The sequence below is a fragment of the Nesoenas mayeri genome (genome assembly GCF_963082525.1).
Source record: "Nesoenas mayeri genome assembly, chromosome: 14".
NCBI classification, from domain to species: Eukaryota; Metazoa; Chordata; class Aves; order Columbiformes; family Columbidae; genus Nesoenas; species Nesoenas mayeri.
The window spans coordinates 15,769,594-15,790,535 of record NC_137556.1 but is presented as its reverse complement, the minus strand read 5'-3'; the positions used below and the strand labels follow the sequence as shown (position 1 = coordinate 15,790,535).

Below are 20,942 nucleotides of genomic sequence, written 5' to 3'. Positions count from 1 at the left end.
AGCTCTCAATTACACAGAATCACTTCAGGGAGAAGACAGAATTATTACACTGAAAATTGTGTGAAATTTTGTGTGAAAGAAAAACATGAAAATTTGCTGTTAGTACAGTAGTAAACTCTGTCATTTTTACAGTGCTTTTAATAATTATATCCATGTAAGCAATAGAGCATTATTTTAATGAAGACCTTCCTGTTTTCTAATGCTTTCTCTGTGCCTCTTGTTGTGATAATGGCTTGTCTAGAACCAGGTGGTAGATCTTTCCCACCTCTTTTTGAAAAATACTATGCCAAGGTTTCTTTTATTTGAAGCTCAGTCTTACCGGGACACAAATTTTACTTTAGCAACTGGAAAAATCTCTTTTAAACTTGCTTCCTGCTTTCCTCAAGTGTCTCCTATTTGCGCTCCTGTGCATGCTTCTCTCACTAGCGTGTGTGCTTACTCTTGGAGCATGAGTGGTCTTTCATTTTTAGTATGTCTATAGTTGATTCATAGGGCAATAAACACACAACATAAACAAGCAGTCTTGCCTTTCTGCTACCTCCCTGTACTCTGTGTAACAATGAAATTATCCAGTATATATGTATATACGTGTTTATGAATATACATATTTTTATGTAAATATCCATAGATATAAATTTTACTCAAGGATTTTAGTAGAAATCTTGGGGTGAAGGGATTGCGACAGGTTGTGACTGCATGAAGAGGGCATTGACAGCAGCATTAGAAAGGTTTAGAAAAGTGCTGGCCTTGAAACTGTGTCATTCTCTAGCTATGCAGATTCTTTACAAATCTGTATCAAGTTGGTTGCTCATATGATGATAACTGAACATGATACAGTAAGTTGAATGAGAACAAAGAATGACTTCAGCTGCACTAAGACTTTGAGATTTGTGTGTCACGCTCCCTTTCCCAGGGCAGACCCAAAGGCAATGGCAGCCTAGCGAATGGGTTTGTCGCAGCTTCCAGCAGCGCTAAAAGCCCAGACTAGTAATCAAGCTGATCAACCTTGGAATGCTTTTATAAATTCTAGAGTTTTCATACAACAAGCCAAAAGAGACGTTGAAGAATGAAGAGTCAAAGAATATTACCAGACAAGAGGCTTAGGAGCGAAAGAGGAATTCAGGAAGGGCTGAGCACAGTACAAGATCAAACCCATGTAGGTAACAGGGAGGAGAAGTGTTGACCCAGCAGTCACGGCACAGCCTGGCTAAGGGAAGGATGGCTCTGCCTGCACGGGATTCCCTACTGCTGGACTCCTATCTGCTCTCTTTCCACCCTACAGCTGCAAAGCAATACCTGCGTCTTCACAGCATCATATTTGTAGCTTGGAAAAAATTATGCTAATGGTCTGGCTGCTTTTTAGTGGATTTGTTCTTAACGTCTTAAAATCTGCAACATTTTAATATTTATTTCTGCTAAGCTTATTGTATTCAGTTATTTTCTACCATGCATTATTTTTACATTACATTAATTTTACTTATCCTTCTGTTTTCCAAGATTGATATATCGGTTATTTTAAAACGCTTAATTATTTGAAATGTTTTGGGGATTTTTTTGGTTCCTGATCATGTCTGAAGGACAACAATAGGCTAGTACACCCAGTAATTTTGTTAAAAAATTAATATTCTGCATAACATTAACAGGGGTATATTTTCCTTGCAACCCTCTCTGTAAATTTCCAACTGAATTAAGCTCTTTTTTCATATTCCACTGGCATTTCTCATTTTATGTTGAGGGAAATAATAATTTGTTGTATTTCTTTTGCAAGTATACTACATAAGTATCAACTATTTGAGGACATTTATAGAACATGCAAATCTTAATGCCTTAAGGTGCTTGAAAAGGGGAGAAGAAAACCAAATCATATGTATGTATTATAGTTGCCATGGTTTTCATTTCCCAGACCCGAATGCACCTGCATAATATACGGAAACTAATTAAAATTCTGATCTAAACATGTTAATTGGCTTAACCCTTTAAAAATTATAAAGCAGTTGCCTATATATAATGTATTGTAAAGCAAATGACAATTGTATATTTATATTGCAACAACACAATACTATTTAAAGAGGTTTCACATAATTAAGGTATGATCCTGCAAAATATTGTTAAAACGTAATTCAACAAATATTTCAATTTCTTTAAGAAGTGATTGTATATTACTATGGTATATTACCTAGAAATTCTACAGAGATGTTGCCGGAGTTTATTACACTTTAAAGATGTCAAGCTGTTGTCACTGATCATTTGCGTGCCTGTTTATAACAACAATTTTTCAATTTAGCATTAGTTTCTTAGCTAACTTTTTCTTCACCAGTGTGACAAACTTTGAAAATAGGCTTTATCTTTTTCTGAGTATCATGAGACGTTATGCCTTTGCTTAATTATGTAAAACTACCTGAAGAGTATATAAGAGATTGTTACAAGGTGTACCAGGAACAGCAAGTAAACAATCTAGATATCTTTGGATACCCAGCTTTGAGAAACTCATGTTGGGAATGACTGGTTCCTTACTTTTGGACCTTACAAGTAGAGAAATAAGGCTGTTAATAGCTCCAAATGACATGGTGACCTAACTGTAAAGAAAAACTGAAGAAATTATACAGTAGAGGGGAAAAAATTGTGTTTAACTACAAAAATAGCTTGTTTGCTGTTTTTGTTTATATGCCATTGTTTCCTAATTAGGGTCTAGATAGACCTAACAAATAGCAATTGCAGACTGTAGGACTAAGAAATAAGCTGTTGAATACTATAGGATTGTTCATATTTTATCTGGGTGAAAGAGATTCTACTTACTCTGGAATCCTGCATTTGAAATTAGAGATGTTCTGTGAAAAGCCATAACAAAGACACTGTTAAGCCTGTTTCCTCAGGTTATTTTATCAGTTTGTACTGAGAAACAGGTATCTGGAGATAGTCAGATGTGCATTATTTAACTGGAATATATTCAAGCGTTGAACCCTGGGGAATATGTGATATAACTTTACAAAGATATTCTTTTGATGCCATATTGAAATGCATTTGACCTCTGGATATCTGCTCAGTGTTTCGATTTTTCTTTCTTTATTAGTTTGAAAATGAAATAATTCTGAAGTTGGACCACGAGGTGGAAGGCGGGCGAGGGGATGAACACTACATGCAGTTGTTTGAGTCCATGTAAGTACTGCATGAGAATAAATGCCCAGAGAATGTGTCATTATCTTATTATTATTACTTCTCAAGTTGGTAACCTCACTTAAAATACAATCTTTGCAGCTATTTTTATGAAGGGACTGGAAATAGCATACTATTTTAGTAGGCCTGAAGAGGTGCTGCAGAGGTGTTCAGACTGGCTTTTGGTATGACCAAAACCAAGCCTTGCAAGTACATAGGTTTCCTAATATTAGTGCTGCAAAGCCTGGACCACTAAGCCTGGCTGAACTGTTGCTACAATTGATCATCTCCAATACCGGGGATTTAGCTGACACAGTAGACATTTATTGCAGTGCTAAACTTTCCTTGCTGCTAGTAAGTTGTTTTTTTTTCCAAATATCCATACTAAATCTGCCTTGCCTCAGTTTAAGCCAATTAGTTCTTGTTTTACCCACAGGGGACACAAAGAATAATTTATTCTGTTTCTCTTTGCAGCAGCTTTTGACAAATTTGAAAGTTGCTGTCAAGTTTCCTTCAGTCTTCTCTTAAGGGGGAGCAACCCAGTATTTCAGTTTATCACATGCAATGTTTTCTGGACATCTAGCAATGTCCAGAAAATGGATGTCTACATGTATTTTGAAATACTATGTTACCTTAAAGATGGAGAGAATATTCAAGCTGAGACTTCATCAGTGCAAAGAGAAAAGCTTCCTTCAGATCTTGTGTATAAGACTCTTTGAAGTTTACCTTTTCTGAGCTGCATGACGTTGTTTGCTTGTCCTGTTCACAGTTTACTCTTGCATTCAAATATTTTTCTAGAGAACTGGTACCCACCAAGTTAAACCCCATCTTTCAGCAGTGCAGTTCAATAGTCTCATCATTCTATGTAGCATTTGATCTTCCTGCCTTTCCAAGGTATCCTCCTTTCTTTGACTTATCTGTTTTTTCCTCTCGATACTCTGCCATGTTCTACAAGACTTCAAGTTCAAGGGGGCCGCATTTCTAAGGATGTCACTTCATATTATTTCCAGATAACATTTTTTGTTCCATCCTTGAAGCTGTATAATTACGCCTGTAGAGGGACAGCTGAAGCAGAAGCTGGTGATTTGTCTGTGATAGGACCCTGTTCTCTTCTGGGGTTTTGTTTGTTTGTTTTTATATCTTCCTACTTCACACCTTTCAAAGCAGGGATTTCAAGCCTCCAACTCCCTGTTCCAACTAAATAGACGCCCAGTTAGATTGGGCTCCAGACTTGTTCATGTGGTCATATTTTCTTCAACTAATTCCCTGTAACTGTCCACGTTTCTGCAGAGTTCCGGTTGCCCCCTTAATGCAGCTATTGAGCAGCAGTCAGTGGGTGTCTTGTGTGCTGCTGCTCCCCCTGTACTCACAGCATGCCCCACTGGCTGGTTGCTGGCAACTCCTCCACACTCAAGCTGTGCCGCTTGTCCTCCAGCTCAGGAGTTCTGGCATATTTTACTTACTAATGTAGGCACAATAGAAAAGAGCATTTGGAAGCTTTCCAGTTCCCCATCATTGCAGTGGCCCATGTTATGAAGTTATTTTCTCAAGCTTTATTGAAAATATTTTTTAAATTCTAAAACTTATATATATATATATATATATATATATATATATATATATATATATATATATATATTTTGCAAACTCTGTTTAAAAATTCAGAATTTTCTTGCTCCCTCCTGGGGGAAAAAAATATTCTGAAGTTTTAGGGATACTTTTTATTGGGATTATTGTACAAAGCTGAGCAAGGCTACTTTTGAAATCTTCCGTCACGAGACAGGTCTTCCTCTCTCCTGTTCATGTTGTAGTTCTCCTCTCCGTGTGCTCCAGTTTGTCTGTCTTCAGTGACTGGAGTTCTGTGCTGTATCCTGGCTGAGACCCAGCAAAAGCTTGTGGTTTATGTCAACGTATATGAAAAAATGCCACTTGTCAGATGGAATGCCAATGCAAAACCAGAATGCTAAGGAGAAGTTCTTAACCAAAGAGAGAAAATAATCCTTAATGAGATGCTGGTAATCACTTCATAATGTTTAAACAGTCAAACTTTGAAAATGAAGCAATGATAGTAATGTGAAGTACCTACTCCTAAATCGCTTCAGTGCTTTATAGAAACAACATATGCTAATATTTTGTTAATGTAAATTGGAATCTGATGATGGTGGTGTATAAAACTCACTTTCCTCTGTTTTTATCAAAAGAAAAATAGCTGCTTTTTTAATCTGCAGAAAGTTTGTTTGGTTTTGCTTATTTCTCAAGGGCAAATTGCTCTGGTGAGATCTTATTCATGAATATCTTTCTTGACTGAAAATTTATGTTAGTTTGAACTTTCTACTCACACCTAACTGCACAAAGAGAAAGAAATAAATATCCCATTTTACGTTGTACAGCAATAGAGGAAAGGAAGGTCTAATGTTTATTGCAATAGTGCGGCATTCCAAAGACTTGAGTTTGTTATATCACAGATGCAGGTTGCTCCTTTCTGAAGTGGTGGGGATACCCTTGAACTGGAAGTCATTTTCAGACAGGAAAACTAAATGTTTCATGTTTTTGATTTATATCCCATCTGTCTTCTAGATATCTAAGCTACCAGCCCACAAAGGGAATTTCCAGTGCATTCTGCAGTTGCTTTAGCCCTAATTCAGTATTTCCTTTCAGATCCAAACAGTTTTTCAGTTGCTGGACCACTACTTTCCATAGTATTGTAATAACATTTTGTGTGTGTTTTTGCAGTCTTACAGAATGCGCATGTCAGCATCCCGGCATTTGTACCTTGGTTGAAAGTTTTGTCAGCCTGGTTAAAGGCCTCTTGGAGAAACTGCTGGATTACCGAACGGTGATGAATGATGAAAGCAAGGACAACCGCATGAGCTGCACTGTCAACTTACTGGTATGTTCTTGCTTGTGAGAATTGGGAAGAACGTTAGAATCCATTTACCGAAGATGAAGGTAGATCTTCCTGGGGACAGGAGTGGTCGGCAATGCTCAGTAGTGATTTAAACTCTGAGGCAAGAGATTTTGTGTCTGTTTGCATGGCTGTATGCACAAACCTGAAAGCAACGTCCACTCAGGTCTGTGGGTTTGGTTTTATGTTTTCCACTTTGATTCTGTGCATAAATAAGGAACTCTACTGGTCACACGCCTTGACCTTTTGATAGGCATTTGCCAGAGTCAAGTTTTGCATGAAGAACTGACCTACCTGCTGCTGTAGCAACTCAGCAATCAGGGGTTTTAAATCTGGGAAAGAAATCTGCAAGTTATGCTTGCAGTAAGTTGTCAAGATTTTATATTCTGATCTGGTTCTAGGCCACCGTGTCTTTTTTCTATTCCTATTTTGTAATGAGGATATCTCATCTAGAGATTCCTTGAAGCTGAAGAGGAACTTTCATCAGCTTTGAAGGCTGGAAAGAGAACATGATTAATACATGTTGTAATCACACACTCTATTCCTCAGTAATCGCTGTGCAATGTGGTATAAATTTCTGCAGCTCTTCAGGAGACAATTCCTGTCATACATTTAGCACAGCCTGTAACTCATATACCTGCAGAAGTGTTATAGTGACAAAAATGGGCTTTATTCCTGGAATTAGCCCCTTCAGAGGTTTTGCACAGCAGTGTTACATATCAACCTCAATAAATACCACCTGCTTTTCTGGCCATCAGTTGTAGCCAAAATATGCAGTTTATTATGTTAATGCATTTGAATAATCATGATTCCCTCTTCTTCAACAGAAAAAACTTGCACTAATGATTTCAGTAGTGAACTAGGAGAACTATACCCATGTATAATAATAACACATACTAATAAATAATTAAAATATTAATTGAAGTAGTAATGCCAGGTTTAAACTTAAAGTAGTCTGTAAAGAATATTTCTTGTCCTGTCCAGCTAGCAAGAAAAGCAAAACCTCAGCATATTTTTTTTTCTTGTGTTTTAATAAAAGACATTAGGAGATAACTTTTAAATATTTGTGTCCCTAGAATTTCTACAAGGACATTAACCGTGAAGAGATGTATATCAGGTATGGCAGTTGTCCTGTTGGATCTGTTTTGGAGAGAGGAATAATATTATCTCATGTATTTTGGTTTTATTATTGTACATGTATTTCTATTAGTTATTGTTAGCTACTGTCCACAGTGATGCTGTTGTAGCCCTGGTGTTGTTTATATCCTTATTCCATTGTTTGATTAACCTTCAGTGATTTGGAATCAATCATATGTATTCAGCAGGTGCACTTTTTTCCCCGAAGAATCAGCTTTTAGTTGATCACTCAACATTCATTGTCTATTGTTTTAAAGAAAGAAAATACCGCTAGATTTGAGGCTTGAGGGAGGGTGTGTCATAAATTTAGAATGGTAGAAAAAACATTTGAGTTTTGTAGAATTGTGCAGTCTGCCAAGTCTCTTTAAATATGCAACACTACATGCAGTGCAGAATTACTAGGAAGGTGTTTTTCTGTAAGAGCTATAGCTGTACTGGCAAATTCTTTCAGATGTGACAGGTCTCCAACGGTTTTGCATACGAGCTGCAGCAAATCTTGCTGTTCAAAAGCTTGCTGTTTGCTGCCTCTCATTCTGCAAAACCCACAGAAGCACCTGCACGTCGGTCAGGGCAGTGCAAAGCCCAGCGTCTCGGCTGAGCTGAGCGCTGCAGGCGAGGCAGAGCTGGAGCGGGAGCTGTGAGCTGGAGGGGCCAAGGAGAAACAGCGGCCATTGCTATGGGGGACACGTCTCCAGTTGGACTGGCAGCTGGGCTGGTGACGCCATGCACTGCTGCAGCAAGGTGTCAGAGTTCCCGTGTCAAACACCTGCTGTGTGTCAGGGTGGGATGTGCTTTTTGTTTCTCGCTGCTGGAAAACATGTCTTGAGCCACATGATGGACACTGGTTGTGCCGGCAGCAGTAAAGCTGCCCCCGGGATCAAGAACACTGGCAATGTGTAATGTAGAACAACTCTTCTGCCCTTACCATCATCCCAATTGTACAGGGACTTGCTCTGTCTTTCTAGGCTGGTATTTTCCAGTTTCTGCTTTACCTTGAGTTTTATGTTGTGCTTACATCTGTTTATATGGAACGTGTTTACATGCAATTGAAAAGTGCTGCAGAGAAAGGAAGGTACCATGAGTAACATCTGGGAGTGACGGCTCGGAGGTCTGACTCAGAGCTTGACTCTGGTTCTTCTCGGAGGTGCAGCTGGCAGCAGCTCACAGGAGGAGTTCGGCTCTTTCTTGTGCACAATATGTCAGCAAAGAAAACACAGAAAAGTCTGAACAAGAGTACAGACCTTTAACCCCTTCTAGTGTGTCCTTAAAGACTCTTTGGGTAGTGACTGTATGACGTCTGTAAAGTCTACATTACAGAGTTTTTCTAGAACATTTTTAACACTTAATATTCCAGTAATGTCAATATCTGCTCTAATTCTTGTTTTCTCCTCTGACAGATATTTATATAAGCTGCGAGATCTTCATTTAGATTGTGAGAATTACACCGAAGCAGCGTATACCCTTCTACTCCATACGTGGCTCTTGAAGGTTAGAATTTCTGAACTCAATACATAAACAAGCTTTTGCAATTTTCAAATTTGTAAATTAAAAAGTGATTGTCTTAATCTCTGATTTACTGCAGTAGGTCATACAAATGTAACTATAATTGTTGAAACTCTATTTTCAATAGGTGATTAAAAGCCACATATTGGTAAAACTACATACACTAGCCAAAATAGCTTTTTCATCTGGGTTTTTTTCGTGGTTTTGTTCTCAGTGGTCAGATGAACAGTGTGCACCTCAGGTCATGTCAACAGAGTTCCAGTGTTCACAGACCTACCGACACTTGAAAGAGAATTTGTATGAGAAGATCATAGAATACTTTGATAAAGGAAAGGTAGGTCTGTAGAGTTCTTCCCCCTGCCACAGCTCTTTTTACTGTTACTTTGTATAGCAGTATTTAATGAAGAAGATCTGTATAAGAAGTTTGTGTAGGAAATCCTCTTTGAAATGTGGGTCAAGTAAAAATTGTGTCCTGAAGGCTTATTCAAAGAGTATATCTGTTCTGTGTGAGCATATTTTTGCAATAACCACATTCACAAATAAAGACGGTTAATGTTGATACTGGTCACAAACTTCTCTGTCAGGCAGTAATAAAATAGTAAAAATCATTGAATGTACCTTCCTTTAGTAGGAAAAATATATGGACTATGCAGATTGCATTTCTAAGCCATTTGGTCATTATCTCCCCTCCAAAAAAAAGAAAAGAAAAAAAAAAATCAAAATGGACATATTTGTTTCAGAGAAGTGTGAGAATTGGATCCCAAACTCCAAATGTAGTAGTTCAATGTTCAGTACCTGGGTTTAGCTCAGCTTTAAAAAAAATCTGTTAATAAAATTCCCTGTCAATAGAATGACAGAGCTGAGATTTTTGGAAATAAAGCAAAAGACTAGAAAGCAGGGGAAAATTCTGCAGTGCTGGGTGATGAATCTTATGACCCAATAAGGCCTTTAAGTCATTATGTCTTGTTAGCTGCAGCCAAAGGTATGAAGAGGGAAGGCAATTCATTACTGCCTCTTGCAAAATAAAGGCGTAACTCCCTCACCAAAGTCCCTTCTGTAATTCAGAGGACAGAAAGTTCTTGGTGCTTCTGCACTGTGCAGGAAAATGCAGTGCTATTTATAATTCTCAGGGCTCTTTGTTGGCATCTGAAGGAACTGCAGTGTGGCAGCCCCCACTCACTTTATCGTAATATTCAAGTCCTTCTGACTTGTGTCATTTGGATTCTCCCCAGGCAGACCAGAGCTGGTTTGCAGCAGCTGAACACAACATCACGTTCAGATCTACCCAGCCTGGGGAGTCCATGGCACCGGGTGCAAGTGGTCATAACCTGTGTGACCTCCAGTGTCCTCACATCTGTAGAAAATCCTGCTCAGAAAACCCCCTTTGTCTCCTTTATTCTGAATAGATTGGAAGACTGACAGAATTTGGGAAATATCCTCAAGACAGGGAGTTTCTATCTGCTTTAAGACCACTTTTGTGCTGCATACATGAAGTGCCTGTAGCAAATGGGAAAAACTGTCCTTGTCTTTCCAATGCAGTTCTGTAATTCCTCACAGTCATTTGCAGAGGTAGCGATCAAGTTGTGTGGAAAGGAACAAGCTGCTGCTCTGGGCAAGGGGCAATTTAAGTCTAAGCCTTGTGATTGTTTTTTTGCTGACTAGGAGAGCTGTCACACACAAGGTTACCTGTGATTATGTACGCTGCGGAATTTCTTATGAGATGAAGTGTATGTGTGTGTTTTCAAGAGAGACAAGTGGCAGTCCCTTCATACACTGCTCTTGTGCTTGGGGTATATTCTGGATGTTATGCACCTTAGTGATTCACTCTTTTAATCTATCTGCAAGGCTAGGTGATTTTTTTATCATCTTATTGTAAACATAAAGTAGTTTTACTTATTCCTTTCTATAATGAACCATAAAACACTTTTATTTTTTACATTAATCTGCTTTCCTAAAGTTTATGATTGCCTTGAGTCTTCCATTCCAAATGTGCAGTTAATATATGACTGGAATTTAAAGTTAGCATAATCAATAAAACTGTAGTTAAGCAGTGATGCATTAAAAAACTTATTTGTTGGTACTGTATTTACTTTGGGGATATGTGTTTGCATTGCAGATGTGGGAAGAAGCCATATCTCTATGTAAAGAACTTGCAGAGCAATATGAAAAAGAAGTTTTTGACTATGAACTACTAAGTCAAAACCTGGTAAGATTATATGGAGGTCTTCAAATTATTTCAGTCACAGAAATTAGTACTTTTGAGCTATCAAACAATAGGGCTACTTATGAGCTCATTGTCTACAATTCATTTTTAATTCATTTGTCAAGAGTTGCTATTTTTTATTATAACAATCCAGTGGTAGAGATTCATAAAGAACTGCTTGTTAAAGTTGCACAGACATCTGCTTGTTGAGATATTTTGAAACTTCTAGAGATGGCATAAACATGTTCTCACTTAGCACAATTTAAAGGCCATATATAAAAGAAACAGAACAGGTTTTTGAGGCCTTTGTACTGCTTTAGGGTAGAAAAAGTACCTGGATGCATTTTTTTCCCTTCATTTTTTTCTTTAAGTTTTAGGAACTGGAATCTTGACAAACCCAAAGAATTCTGTCCTAATCAGGGACTGGGAAGTAATAGAACTAGTAATTAGAACTAGGCTCAAAGGCCAGAAGGAAAATTTTAAAAGAAGATGAAATGTTTAATTATTTGTTTTTATTAAAATTGAATTACTCTAAATCCCCCGCATACCTTACCGTCTTTTTTTCTACTCTCAAGATTCCACACTTGCGTGATCTTGAACAAAGAAACCATGGGAATCAAAATGTGGTGTTCTTGTGTATTAGGGAAGCTTATTTTCCTCACCATCAGCTTTACTTTTATCATCAACAAAAATATAGAAACAATATTTCTCGCCAATACCACTTAAGTTTCTGAGGTATGGAGCCATATATTTGAGGCAGGGAGTTTTTCAGTAATGCTGTTTGTTAAGTGTTTCAAGTACCAAGTATGACTTCGGTGTTCCCTTTTTTTTTTATGCCAGTACGTTAAGGATAAGCCTGATTCTGAGGCCATATAATTGAAGTTGAAGCCATACACATTTAGCTGTGTATTATATTTGCATATAAATGTCAACAATATTTAATGAACCACAGCAGTGTCCTGTGCATGCTAACCGTTGCTGCTCTAGCTTACCACTGATAATGGATAGCTCTTGCATATTCACCGCTAGCTGTAGTACTTTCTTGTGCTACTACTGGACAGGTCAAAAAGTAAATGGGAAAAAGCCCCAAACAAGTAATTGCGGTTGGTTTTGCTTTCAGATTCAACAAGCAAAGTTCTATGAAAACATCATGAAAATTCTGAGACCTAAACCAGATTATTTTGCTGTCGGGTACTATGGCCAAGGATTCCCCACATTTCTAAGGGTAAGCCTGTTTTAAATTCTTATTTTTCTCATCTATTTTCATGTGCTTCTAAAACCAACTTCAGTATTTGATGTTATTTTGTAGAAAAACAAAAACTTTTCTTACATACTGCAGTGAATATGGCAGCTTTCCTCACACTTGAAAGACAATGAAAGACCTCTCTTTCCATGTTTTAAGGCCAAATTTGCCTTGAAAATGTTGGAAAAAATAGGGAAAAGGTATGCTACTATTACACCAAAGGAAATGTGGACTTTTTTTTCTGGTATTATAGAAGTATCCTGATAAATGAAGCAAACTGAACGGCAAATGAGTACATTTGGGGTTAGACTGTATTGTAAATGAGGACATGTCGTAATACCAAGGAGAAGGAGCAGGCAGAGGAAACCCATATTGGTATTAGAAAGCCATGAAACCTGGACCCAGATTGTATTTTAAAGCAAATCCTTTTACTTGATAGTCAAGAAGAAAAGGAATTTTCTATTCTGATTTTATTCTGCTCTGCAGGAACATCCTCAGTGATGATGCCAGTTTATCTTCATTCAGTCTAACAGCATGAAGTATCATCCCTGGGGAGTCAGTGCTGCATTCCAGCACTTGGTCAAAGACGTGTCTTGCTTTGTGGTTAATTAATATTCAGAAAACAGTAACATTCATTACAAAATTTGGAGAGTCCATTGTATTTTTGTACTGATAAACATGCATCTGTAACTTCTGCCTCAGCATCATACAGCCAAAGAAAGCAGCTGTTTATTCCTTGCAGAATAAAGTGTTCATCTATCGCGGGAAGGAATACGAGAGGAGAGAGGATTTCCAGGCACAGCTGCTGAGCCAGTTTCCCAGTGCAGAGAAGATGAACACCACCTCAGCACCTGGGGACGCCGTCAAAAACTCTCCTGGCCAATGTATCCTTGAACATGGGGGAGATCACAAAGTGAAGGCGGGTTAGGGAAACCTTGTTTTTAGCAAGAATTTATCTATGTGGAACAATCATTTCCTAAAAAGGATGAAATTTATTAATGTAGCAGCTCAGTTTGCAGTTTTACTTACTTGCCTTGCATGGCTTTTATGGCTCGTTCCTAACATATTCCTGTTTTTCTCACAATTCTAACAAGTGTGTCTTGTTAAGTCATCGCAGATTCATAGAATCATTTAGGTTGCAAAAGTCTCTTAAGATCAAGTCCAACCATGAACCTAACACTGCCAAGTGCACCACTAAATGATGTCCCTTGGCTAGGGTTAAGGCGGCAAATTGTCTGTTACCGCACATTCCTAGCTGTTGTGTCTTCCTGTCTTCCTTGAGCATTGTTCTGACTGGCACTGCATGTGAGTATCACCTGTATTTCTTGGCAACATAAATACACCTTATGTCACTCTCAGAATTTTTCCTGGGAAGATTAACTCATAAACATAATTAACCACCATTTAGAAGCCCCTAAATTATTCTTGTTTGGAAGTATTCTAACAGTTGCTTGCACTCATTATATTTTTCTTCATGTTCTGACTTAAATCGCTACTGGCTGAGCAGACATGAGATCACCTCATTGTATCAGACATTTTTTTTTCATGTGTTGATTTTCCTTTATTATTTTTCAAGTTAATATCGTAACACTTCACATGCTCTCTTGGGTTTATTCTGAAGGAACCTGCTGAAGGAGAAAAGGAATGCTGCTTTCTTTTCCCGCTGTTGGGGCTGAAGAGTATTACAGGCTTCTCTAAAATAGTACATTAAGCCTGAGAGCCAAGATCTCATAAATCTGTCCTTGTGTCTTAACTAGTTATTTCTTTTTTCGAGATATGTTTCTGTCCTTTCTTAAAGTAGAATTTGTTCAAGTTTATTTGCAACTATGCACTACTTATGCACTTAACAAAAAGCTATGGAATCTAACCAGAGGACATGTTTCAAAGATACTGAAATATGTAAGAATATGATCTATTTACTTACAAATACAGTATTCAGATTAAAAACTAACATTTCCATAGACAAAGGAAGTCTCAGTTAAAAGGGCTGCTCAATTACCAGTTTCGAAGATGAAATGCTAAAGATCATGGCATTATGCATACTCAAAGCTAAATAGTGAAACTGTTATCAGATGTTGCTGATATTTTTGTAAGTTGGCTTGGCTTTAAAATTTAATGAATGAATGATTCAGTGTGATAAATTCAGCTACAGATATTCAAGCTCAGTAAATTAAAAAAAAATATACAGTTCAAAATTAATATTAAAATATATTTACTAGTTACTGCTGGCAGATTTTTCCTTTTTTTGGCCAAGAAAGCACCAGAAATGAAACCCTGAACCCTGCAGATTTTTCATCAGGAAATGTCATTTTTAAACCTTATTTTTTTTTTCCCCCACAGCCTACAGTATTTCATGCTGATAGTTAATAACATGCCCTTAACTTTCACGATTTCAGATATCCAATGTTTTACAGTGCAACCTGTCCTGGAGGAGCAACCTAGATTCAAAAATAAGGCAGTACCTGATCAAATTATAAAGTAAGTGAATCACTGTAATAAATAATATAGTGAAAGTCAGTCCATATTCCTAAATTGACAACCATGATTTTGTGAACTCAGTCATTTGCCAATGAATTCTAGAGCTTTTATTGTCTTAGTTTACTGTCTTATGTGTTCCCCCGGAATTTCATGAAAGATCATCTACCACTTGAAGAAGAGTGGATGGTTATAGGATGGGGAGGTAGAATCCATGCTGTGGCAGCAAGTTACTGCATTTTCACCAGAGCTTCTTAGACAAGTGATGGAGAGAGGGGTCTTAGAGGTGACTAGCTCTAGGAAGATGGTTGGGTTGAAGGGTCTTGTACAACAGAATCTTGTTATGACTTCTTGCCAAGTGCAAAACCCATGGTGGCAGAATGGTTTCCATTGATACTGCGGTCAAGATTTTGTCAAGGAATGAAGAAAACCGATGTCCAAAGTATTTTGAGAACAGATTGGTAACATTTCCAAACTCCTAACTCAGTGCAGAACAGGATGAATGTATTACATGCTCCTAATTAAGTGTTCTGACTACATACATGAAAAGTGATGGACTGTTCTAATAGATGGTGCCAAAATTGCCTACAGTACCTACTGGAATATTGGCTGACTTCAGGCTTGAGAGATTTTTGGCTCTAAATCCATCGATATGTAAAGGAGGATTATAAGAAAGATGAAGAGAGACTTTTTAACAAGGCCCCTAGTGACAGGATGATGGGCAATGGTTTTAAACTGAAAGAGGGTAGCTTTAGATTGGATATTAGGAAGGAATTCTTCACTGTGAGGGTGCTGAGGCCCTGGCACAGGCTGCCCACAGAAGCTGTGGATGCCCCATCCCTGGAAGTGTTGAAGGGCAGGTTGGACGGGGCTTGGAGTAACCTGGTCTGGTGGGGGTGTCCCAGCCTATGGCAGCGGGATGGAACTAGATGATCTTTGAGGTCCCTTCCAACCCAAACCATTCTATGATTTATATGATTGCAAAAAAGGTCCATAAAACTGTTGCTTATCACTGAAACCTGAATGGGTAATTTCAAAATAGTATTTGTTCATTTGTAATTCAAGGACAGCAAAAAGTACAAGCACCTTTCACTTAAGGCAGGCCATATTTTCTCCCTATTCTTGTCAGGGCCTGGTGAAAGAACAAGATATGACTGTATCTCCCTAATTAGAACTGTTTAAAACAGACGAAACTGAGGCACCTGCACTTTTAATGCAAGAAAGGCGTTGCAATTCATTCTCCACATTTGGACAGCAAAATACAGGGCATTTCGAAGAGATGGACCCAATTTGAAATCACTATATCTCTGTAACCACGAACCAACCCAGGCCGCGGTGCAGCATGCATTTCAGCGGTGTGTTGGCACTGATCTGCCAATACCAAAGAGCGGTTGTTGTTGGTACCAACAATTTGAGGAAACAGGCTGTTAATTTATTAAATTGGGTCCATCTTTTTGAAACACCCTCTACTTAACCATAACCGTGCAATCTCTGCTCTTTCCAATTAGCCAGTGCTAGAAGTGCAGTGGTTATGAGTTTAGTGAAAAATATGTGCTCACACTGATTGAGATTTCTTTTTTAAGCTAAGTAGACTAGACCATAACATGCATTTGCAATAGATTATTTATATTGATGTCTCCTTCTACAAGTGTTTATATATATTTTCTTACCTATCACACGAATGATTATGAATGGCTTCAAATATTTAGTTTATTCAATAACTATTGTTCTGCATTGTGAGCAGAGTTGTTAGATGTTATTAAACTGATTTGGCATGTGCCATGGATGAAAAAGCACGTGTGTTTCAGTCCAGAAGAATATATCCGCTCTGTCCAGTCCGTTAGTTTTAACAAAATGTTCTCCTTTTGGATGTCATTGTAAAGCAGAACAGCAGTATGCGTGCCACAGCAAGAATACAGGAAAGTCAAGATCTTTTCCGGACCTCTATCTGTAGTTTTTAATATTAATCTGGAAGTTCTGGAATTTTTATGCTTGGAAATTAGGCTCAGTCACAAGCCGAAGCTTAATACATGTAAAATACAGTTTGTTGACTCCGATTTGTAGAAAAAGTATTTGTCTCCTGAGTTTTCAGTAAGTGTTATTTTTCTGAGCAGTAAATTTGTTTTTAATTAAAAACTCGCCTGACTCAAAATTGAATATTTCACTGTGATAACAAGAAGCATACATTTCTGATTTCTGTATTTTACAATAGTTTTTTTTTTAAATCTTTCAGTTTTTATAAGTCCAACAACGTGCAACGGTTCCACTATTCAAGACCAGTCAGAAAAGGATCGGTTGACCCTGAAAATGAATTTGCTGTAAGTAAATGAGTGACAGGGTGATTGAGGTAGTGTGACTGAATTTTAATCTAGATTCTTTCTTAGTCTCAGATTACTTATTACAGACATAACTTTAGGATCTGGTTCAAAAAAAAAACCCAAACCACAAGATTTCTCTTTTTCAGCACTACTCCCACTCAATGATATATCACTGTTTCAATTGTGGGTAAACATTATGTAGTTAAGTATGCTCAACATATTTGTGTTAAGCAGTAACATTTTCTGGTACGGATTTTCATTATGGAACAAGATGACACGTAAATAAATATCAAATGGTAGTTTACAACACTTGTGTCAGCTGCGAGCTTGGCAATGAGAGGTATGTGTTGTCTGCTTTCATCAGTCCTCTGAAATCTTTACAGACTACAGTGCTACCCATGACATTTTAATTCCCATTCATAATGGTATAATGCTGCGAAACAGACTTCATTGTTCAAATATTCCAGGAAATCTGCAACATCATACATTATTTTTCAGTGTCATGCATAAAAAAGTGGTGAATTTATATATTTTAATTTTACAGATATCTGATATTTTATAGTCTGTAATGAAAGCCATACCTTCCAATCTTTATGGCTTAATCTGTGCTCTTGGGAGACTGAAAGGAAAAGCCATTTATTTCAAAAATGTACAATTTCAGTTATGTGTGTGCTGATCAGTAGTGTCAAGAGTCTGATGTAAGGAGCTTCTTACCTGCTGTTAAATTAAATGCTTCAGATGCAAACTCTACCCTGACATCCCAGCTCTGTACCATGTTATCAAGACTCATGATGCACATTGGCTTCCTTTGCAAACTGGAGAGTTTTGAAACCGTTTATGAATACACCTTGAAATGGCTTCACAAAAATTAGATTATAAATATTTTAATTGCTGATGATAATAGATAATATGCATGCTTACTTCAGACAGGTGGAAACTGGGATAGCTGGAGTGCATCTTCATTGCCTTCGTTATTATGTTTCTCAGTACTGGCAGTTTAGATGAGCTGATATTGGTAAAATAAGGAGCAGTAGGTTAAATGAGCTGTGGTATTTTTAAATACCAGCAGCTAGTCAGCTAGTCTTGTACTGAAGAGGAAAAAGAATGGAGGAAAAAAAGGAGTAAGAATGCTGGCACATTGTTATAGGGCTATTATTGCTTTTAATTGCAGAAAATGGAGAGAGGAATTATGATCTGGTAGAGGTGAGAGTAGCTCATTTAGTCACAGCCACTCAATCTGTAAGGGCAAAAATAGGAATAGATACTGAAAGATTCAAGAGTAATTTTCTTTTTTCTCTGCTTTGTACAGGCTTAGTGCCTCAAGATGACCTAATCTGAAATCAGAAAAATGATTTGTGCAAATTGCTGTGCTCAATTCATTTTACAGTGTCCTTTTATGCAAAAATGTGTGTTTTCCATCTACATTCTTTTCGCTCTGACATTCCAGAAGGCAGAAAAGATTAAAGTTGAAATCCTGAAGTATCATTCTCTCCTTGCTGTGTTTTTTTAATAGTCTATGTGGATTGAGAGAACATCATTTGTTACAGCATACAAGCTTCCTGGAATTTTACGGTGGTTTGAGGTTGTCTCCATGTCACAGGTATGCATTAATGGGATAAGAACGTGTAAAACATGTGTCTATATGAATTCTCATGTACAAAATAGTTTGCAAACTTATCACACAAGGCTGTTGTTGTTTGCTTTTTATCTCTTTATAAGCCTGAGAAGTCTTTTGTTTCTTTATAGACTACAATTAGTCCTTTAGAGAATGCTATTGAGACTATGTCCACAACGAATGAAAAAATTCTGATGATGATTAACCAATACCAGAGTGACGAGAACCTTCCTATTAATCCACTTTCTATGCTTCTAAATGGAATTGTTGATCCAGCTGTTATGGGTGGCTTTGCTAAATACGAGAAGGTAAGAGCTTTTAAGTCAATGCAAAGAATATATTCAGATATTAATATATTATTTCATAATCCTCCTACATCCTTTATTCAAAGTGGCAGTGGAATGTGGGCTGGGAATATGAAAGCCCTGACTCCACTGATTAAGGGATCCTCATATCCTGGTCACAGCTGCCTTTGAAAGCAGAAACCAGCAAAACAGAGTAACTGAAGCTCAGTATTAATTGCACTTATGGGGCTTTTCATATACATGTGAGATGAGATGCCCCTTTTGTCATGAAATAAGATCTGGTCTGGAGTAAACGAATCAAGTTTCTCCTACAGTAGGTCTGGGGTATTTAGATATGGGTCATCAATTAAACCATTATCAGGTTTTCTCAGTAACTGCAGCCATTCTGCATAGCAGGTTGTGTTGTTAAAAAAATGGGAATCCAAATAAAAACTGTTCCAGCAATAGATGTAAAATAGAATGTCTTAAGAAACTGAATGGTAGAAAAGTTGTCCCTGAGACCACCTTGTGAAGGGGGGGCAAGAGAGAAAACAGGAATTTTAAAAACTCATATAAATGGAAATTCCAAATCATTACTTATTAAAATTTTGCATAAAAATGGGTGTGGGGTTACTCCACAGTACATTGTGTAACACTGGCTAATGCTAGTAATAGAGTACTTGAATAAAATTATCATTTATCCATGTAAATCATGACACTCCAAATGTGCGCCTTTTCAGTTTCAGTGCAAGATTAATAAAAGAAAGAATAATGGGGTTTCAGAGTAAGGGTCTCAGACTCAGTATTGGATAAAGACTGAATACCTTTTAACAAAAAAGATCAGATCACCTGAGTTCTCAACTGATACAATAAGGAAGTGTCACTAACAGCATCTGGTTAAGGAGCATGTTTGTATGTCTCTCTTATTTAATGACCAATATTAAGGATGTCAGATGGAATCAATGGAGTAATCACTGATTTCTATAGCTGTTGAAATGATGGACTGAATTATTCTTTTTGTCTAAGGCTTTCTTTACAGAAGAATATATCAGAGACCATCCAGAGGATCAAGAAAAGCTGAATAGACTCAAAGATCTGATTGCTTGGCAGGTAACCCCTTATTGACAGCATTCATCTGAGGCTTCATCAGCTAGTCCTTTTTTCTGTACCTTTTTAGCGGGAGAATGTAGCATTTAGATAGTTGTGTTATTTTTACTCGGATATTTTTGTTGTCACTGTTGGTTTTTACTGTTTTCCCAAGGCAGGGAGTGCTCACAAAGTTCCTGCCTAGTTCTGTGATGAATTCATCGTATTTTTTTTGAAAACAGAATCAGTAAAATATTCTCTCTTAGACTAAACCTTCTATTTCAGAGTATGTGTAGTTATAAAAGGACTACCTATTTATTACCTTATTTAGATATTAGTAGTTTCCCTTAAGTAGGAAAAAGGGCTTCAACCCCTTCAGTTTTGGTGTGTCTAACAGGAAGCAGCTATTCCATTACTAACACACTAAGTTCACTACCAACTAAACAACATAATTCCTTATCATCTGGTGTGGCGTGTTGCTGATAAAACATCTCTGGGGATCTAAGCGATCCTGTGCCTAAACTGGAGAAATGGCTTAATTACAAAAATCACATCACATTTCTTGAGGAGGATCATCATTATAGTGTCTGTTAAGAGTTAGTCGAAATGCTACCAGAACCCGAGGAATCACCCATGTATCACCTCCTGTCCTCGAGAAAGCAGTAGGCCAGAGAAGTGCTCTGTACAGCACCTCACGTGGAGTGGTTTATCAAAAGCCACACAGAGTGGGTTGCATTTATGGTTAAAAAAGGGCCAGGAATTCAAACTGTAGTTATATTCCTGGAGACAAAAGTGAGAGCACGAGTAAAGTCACAGGGACTTCATGAGTTGCTGGGCAAACAAGCATTTGCAAATGTCAGAAATTCTCTTGGGAAATAACACTTTCCAGAGGTGATTGTTTCTTGTTGTTTGTTTCTGGTGTTTTATTTTTGTTGTTGTTTTGTTGATTTTGCTTTGGTTTGGATTTTCTTTGTTCGTGCTTTTGATTTGGGGTTTTGTGTTTCTTGTGGCTTTTTTTGC

The 20,942-nt window shown here is 37.5% G+C and overlaps 1 protein-coding gene across 1 annotated transcript in view; it reads left to right on the top strand.

Moving 5' to 3' along the window:
* The window catches only part of DOCK2 (dedicator of cytokinesis 2), a gene marked incomplete at its 5' end in the record, with an annotated part of 169,343 nt that overhangs the window by 137,348 nt on the left and 11,053 nt on the right, over positions 1–20,942 (top strand). The window contains 13 exons of the mRNA XM_080353427.1: positions 3,071–3,156; positions 5,887–6,043; positions 7,135–7,175; positions 8,593–8,683; positions 8,913–9,032; positions 10,815–10,904; positions 12,022–12,126; positions 12,887–13,028; positions 14,541–14,622; positions 16,853–16,937; positions 18,451–18,537; positions 18,684–18,860; positions 19,863–19,946. Coding sequence (XP_080209553.1) covers positions 3,071–3,156; positions 5,887–6,043; positions 7,135–7,175; positions 8,593–8,683; positions 8,913–9,032; positions 10,815–10,904; positions 12,022–12,126; positions 12,887–13,028; positions 14,541–14,622; positions 16,853–16,937; positions 18,451–18,537; positions 18,684–18,860; positions 19,863–19,946 — 1,347 coding nt within the window. The remainder of the gene's footprint in view (positions 1–3,070; positions 3,157–5,886; positions 6,044–7,134; positions 7,176–8,592; positions 8,684–8,912; positions 9,033–10,814; positions 10,905–12,021; positions 12,127–12,886; positions 13,029–14,540; positions 14,623–16,852; positions 16,938–18,450; positions 18,538–18,683; positions 18,861–19,862; positions 19,947–20,942) is intronic.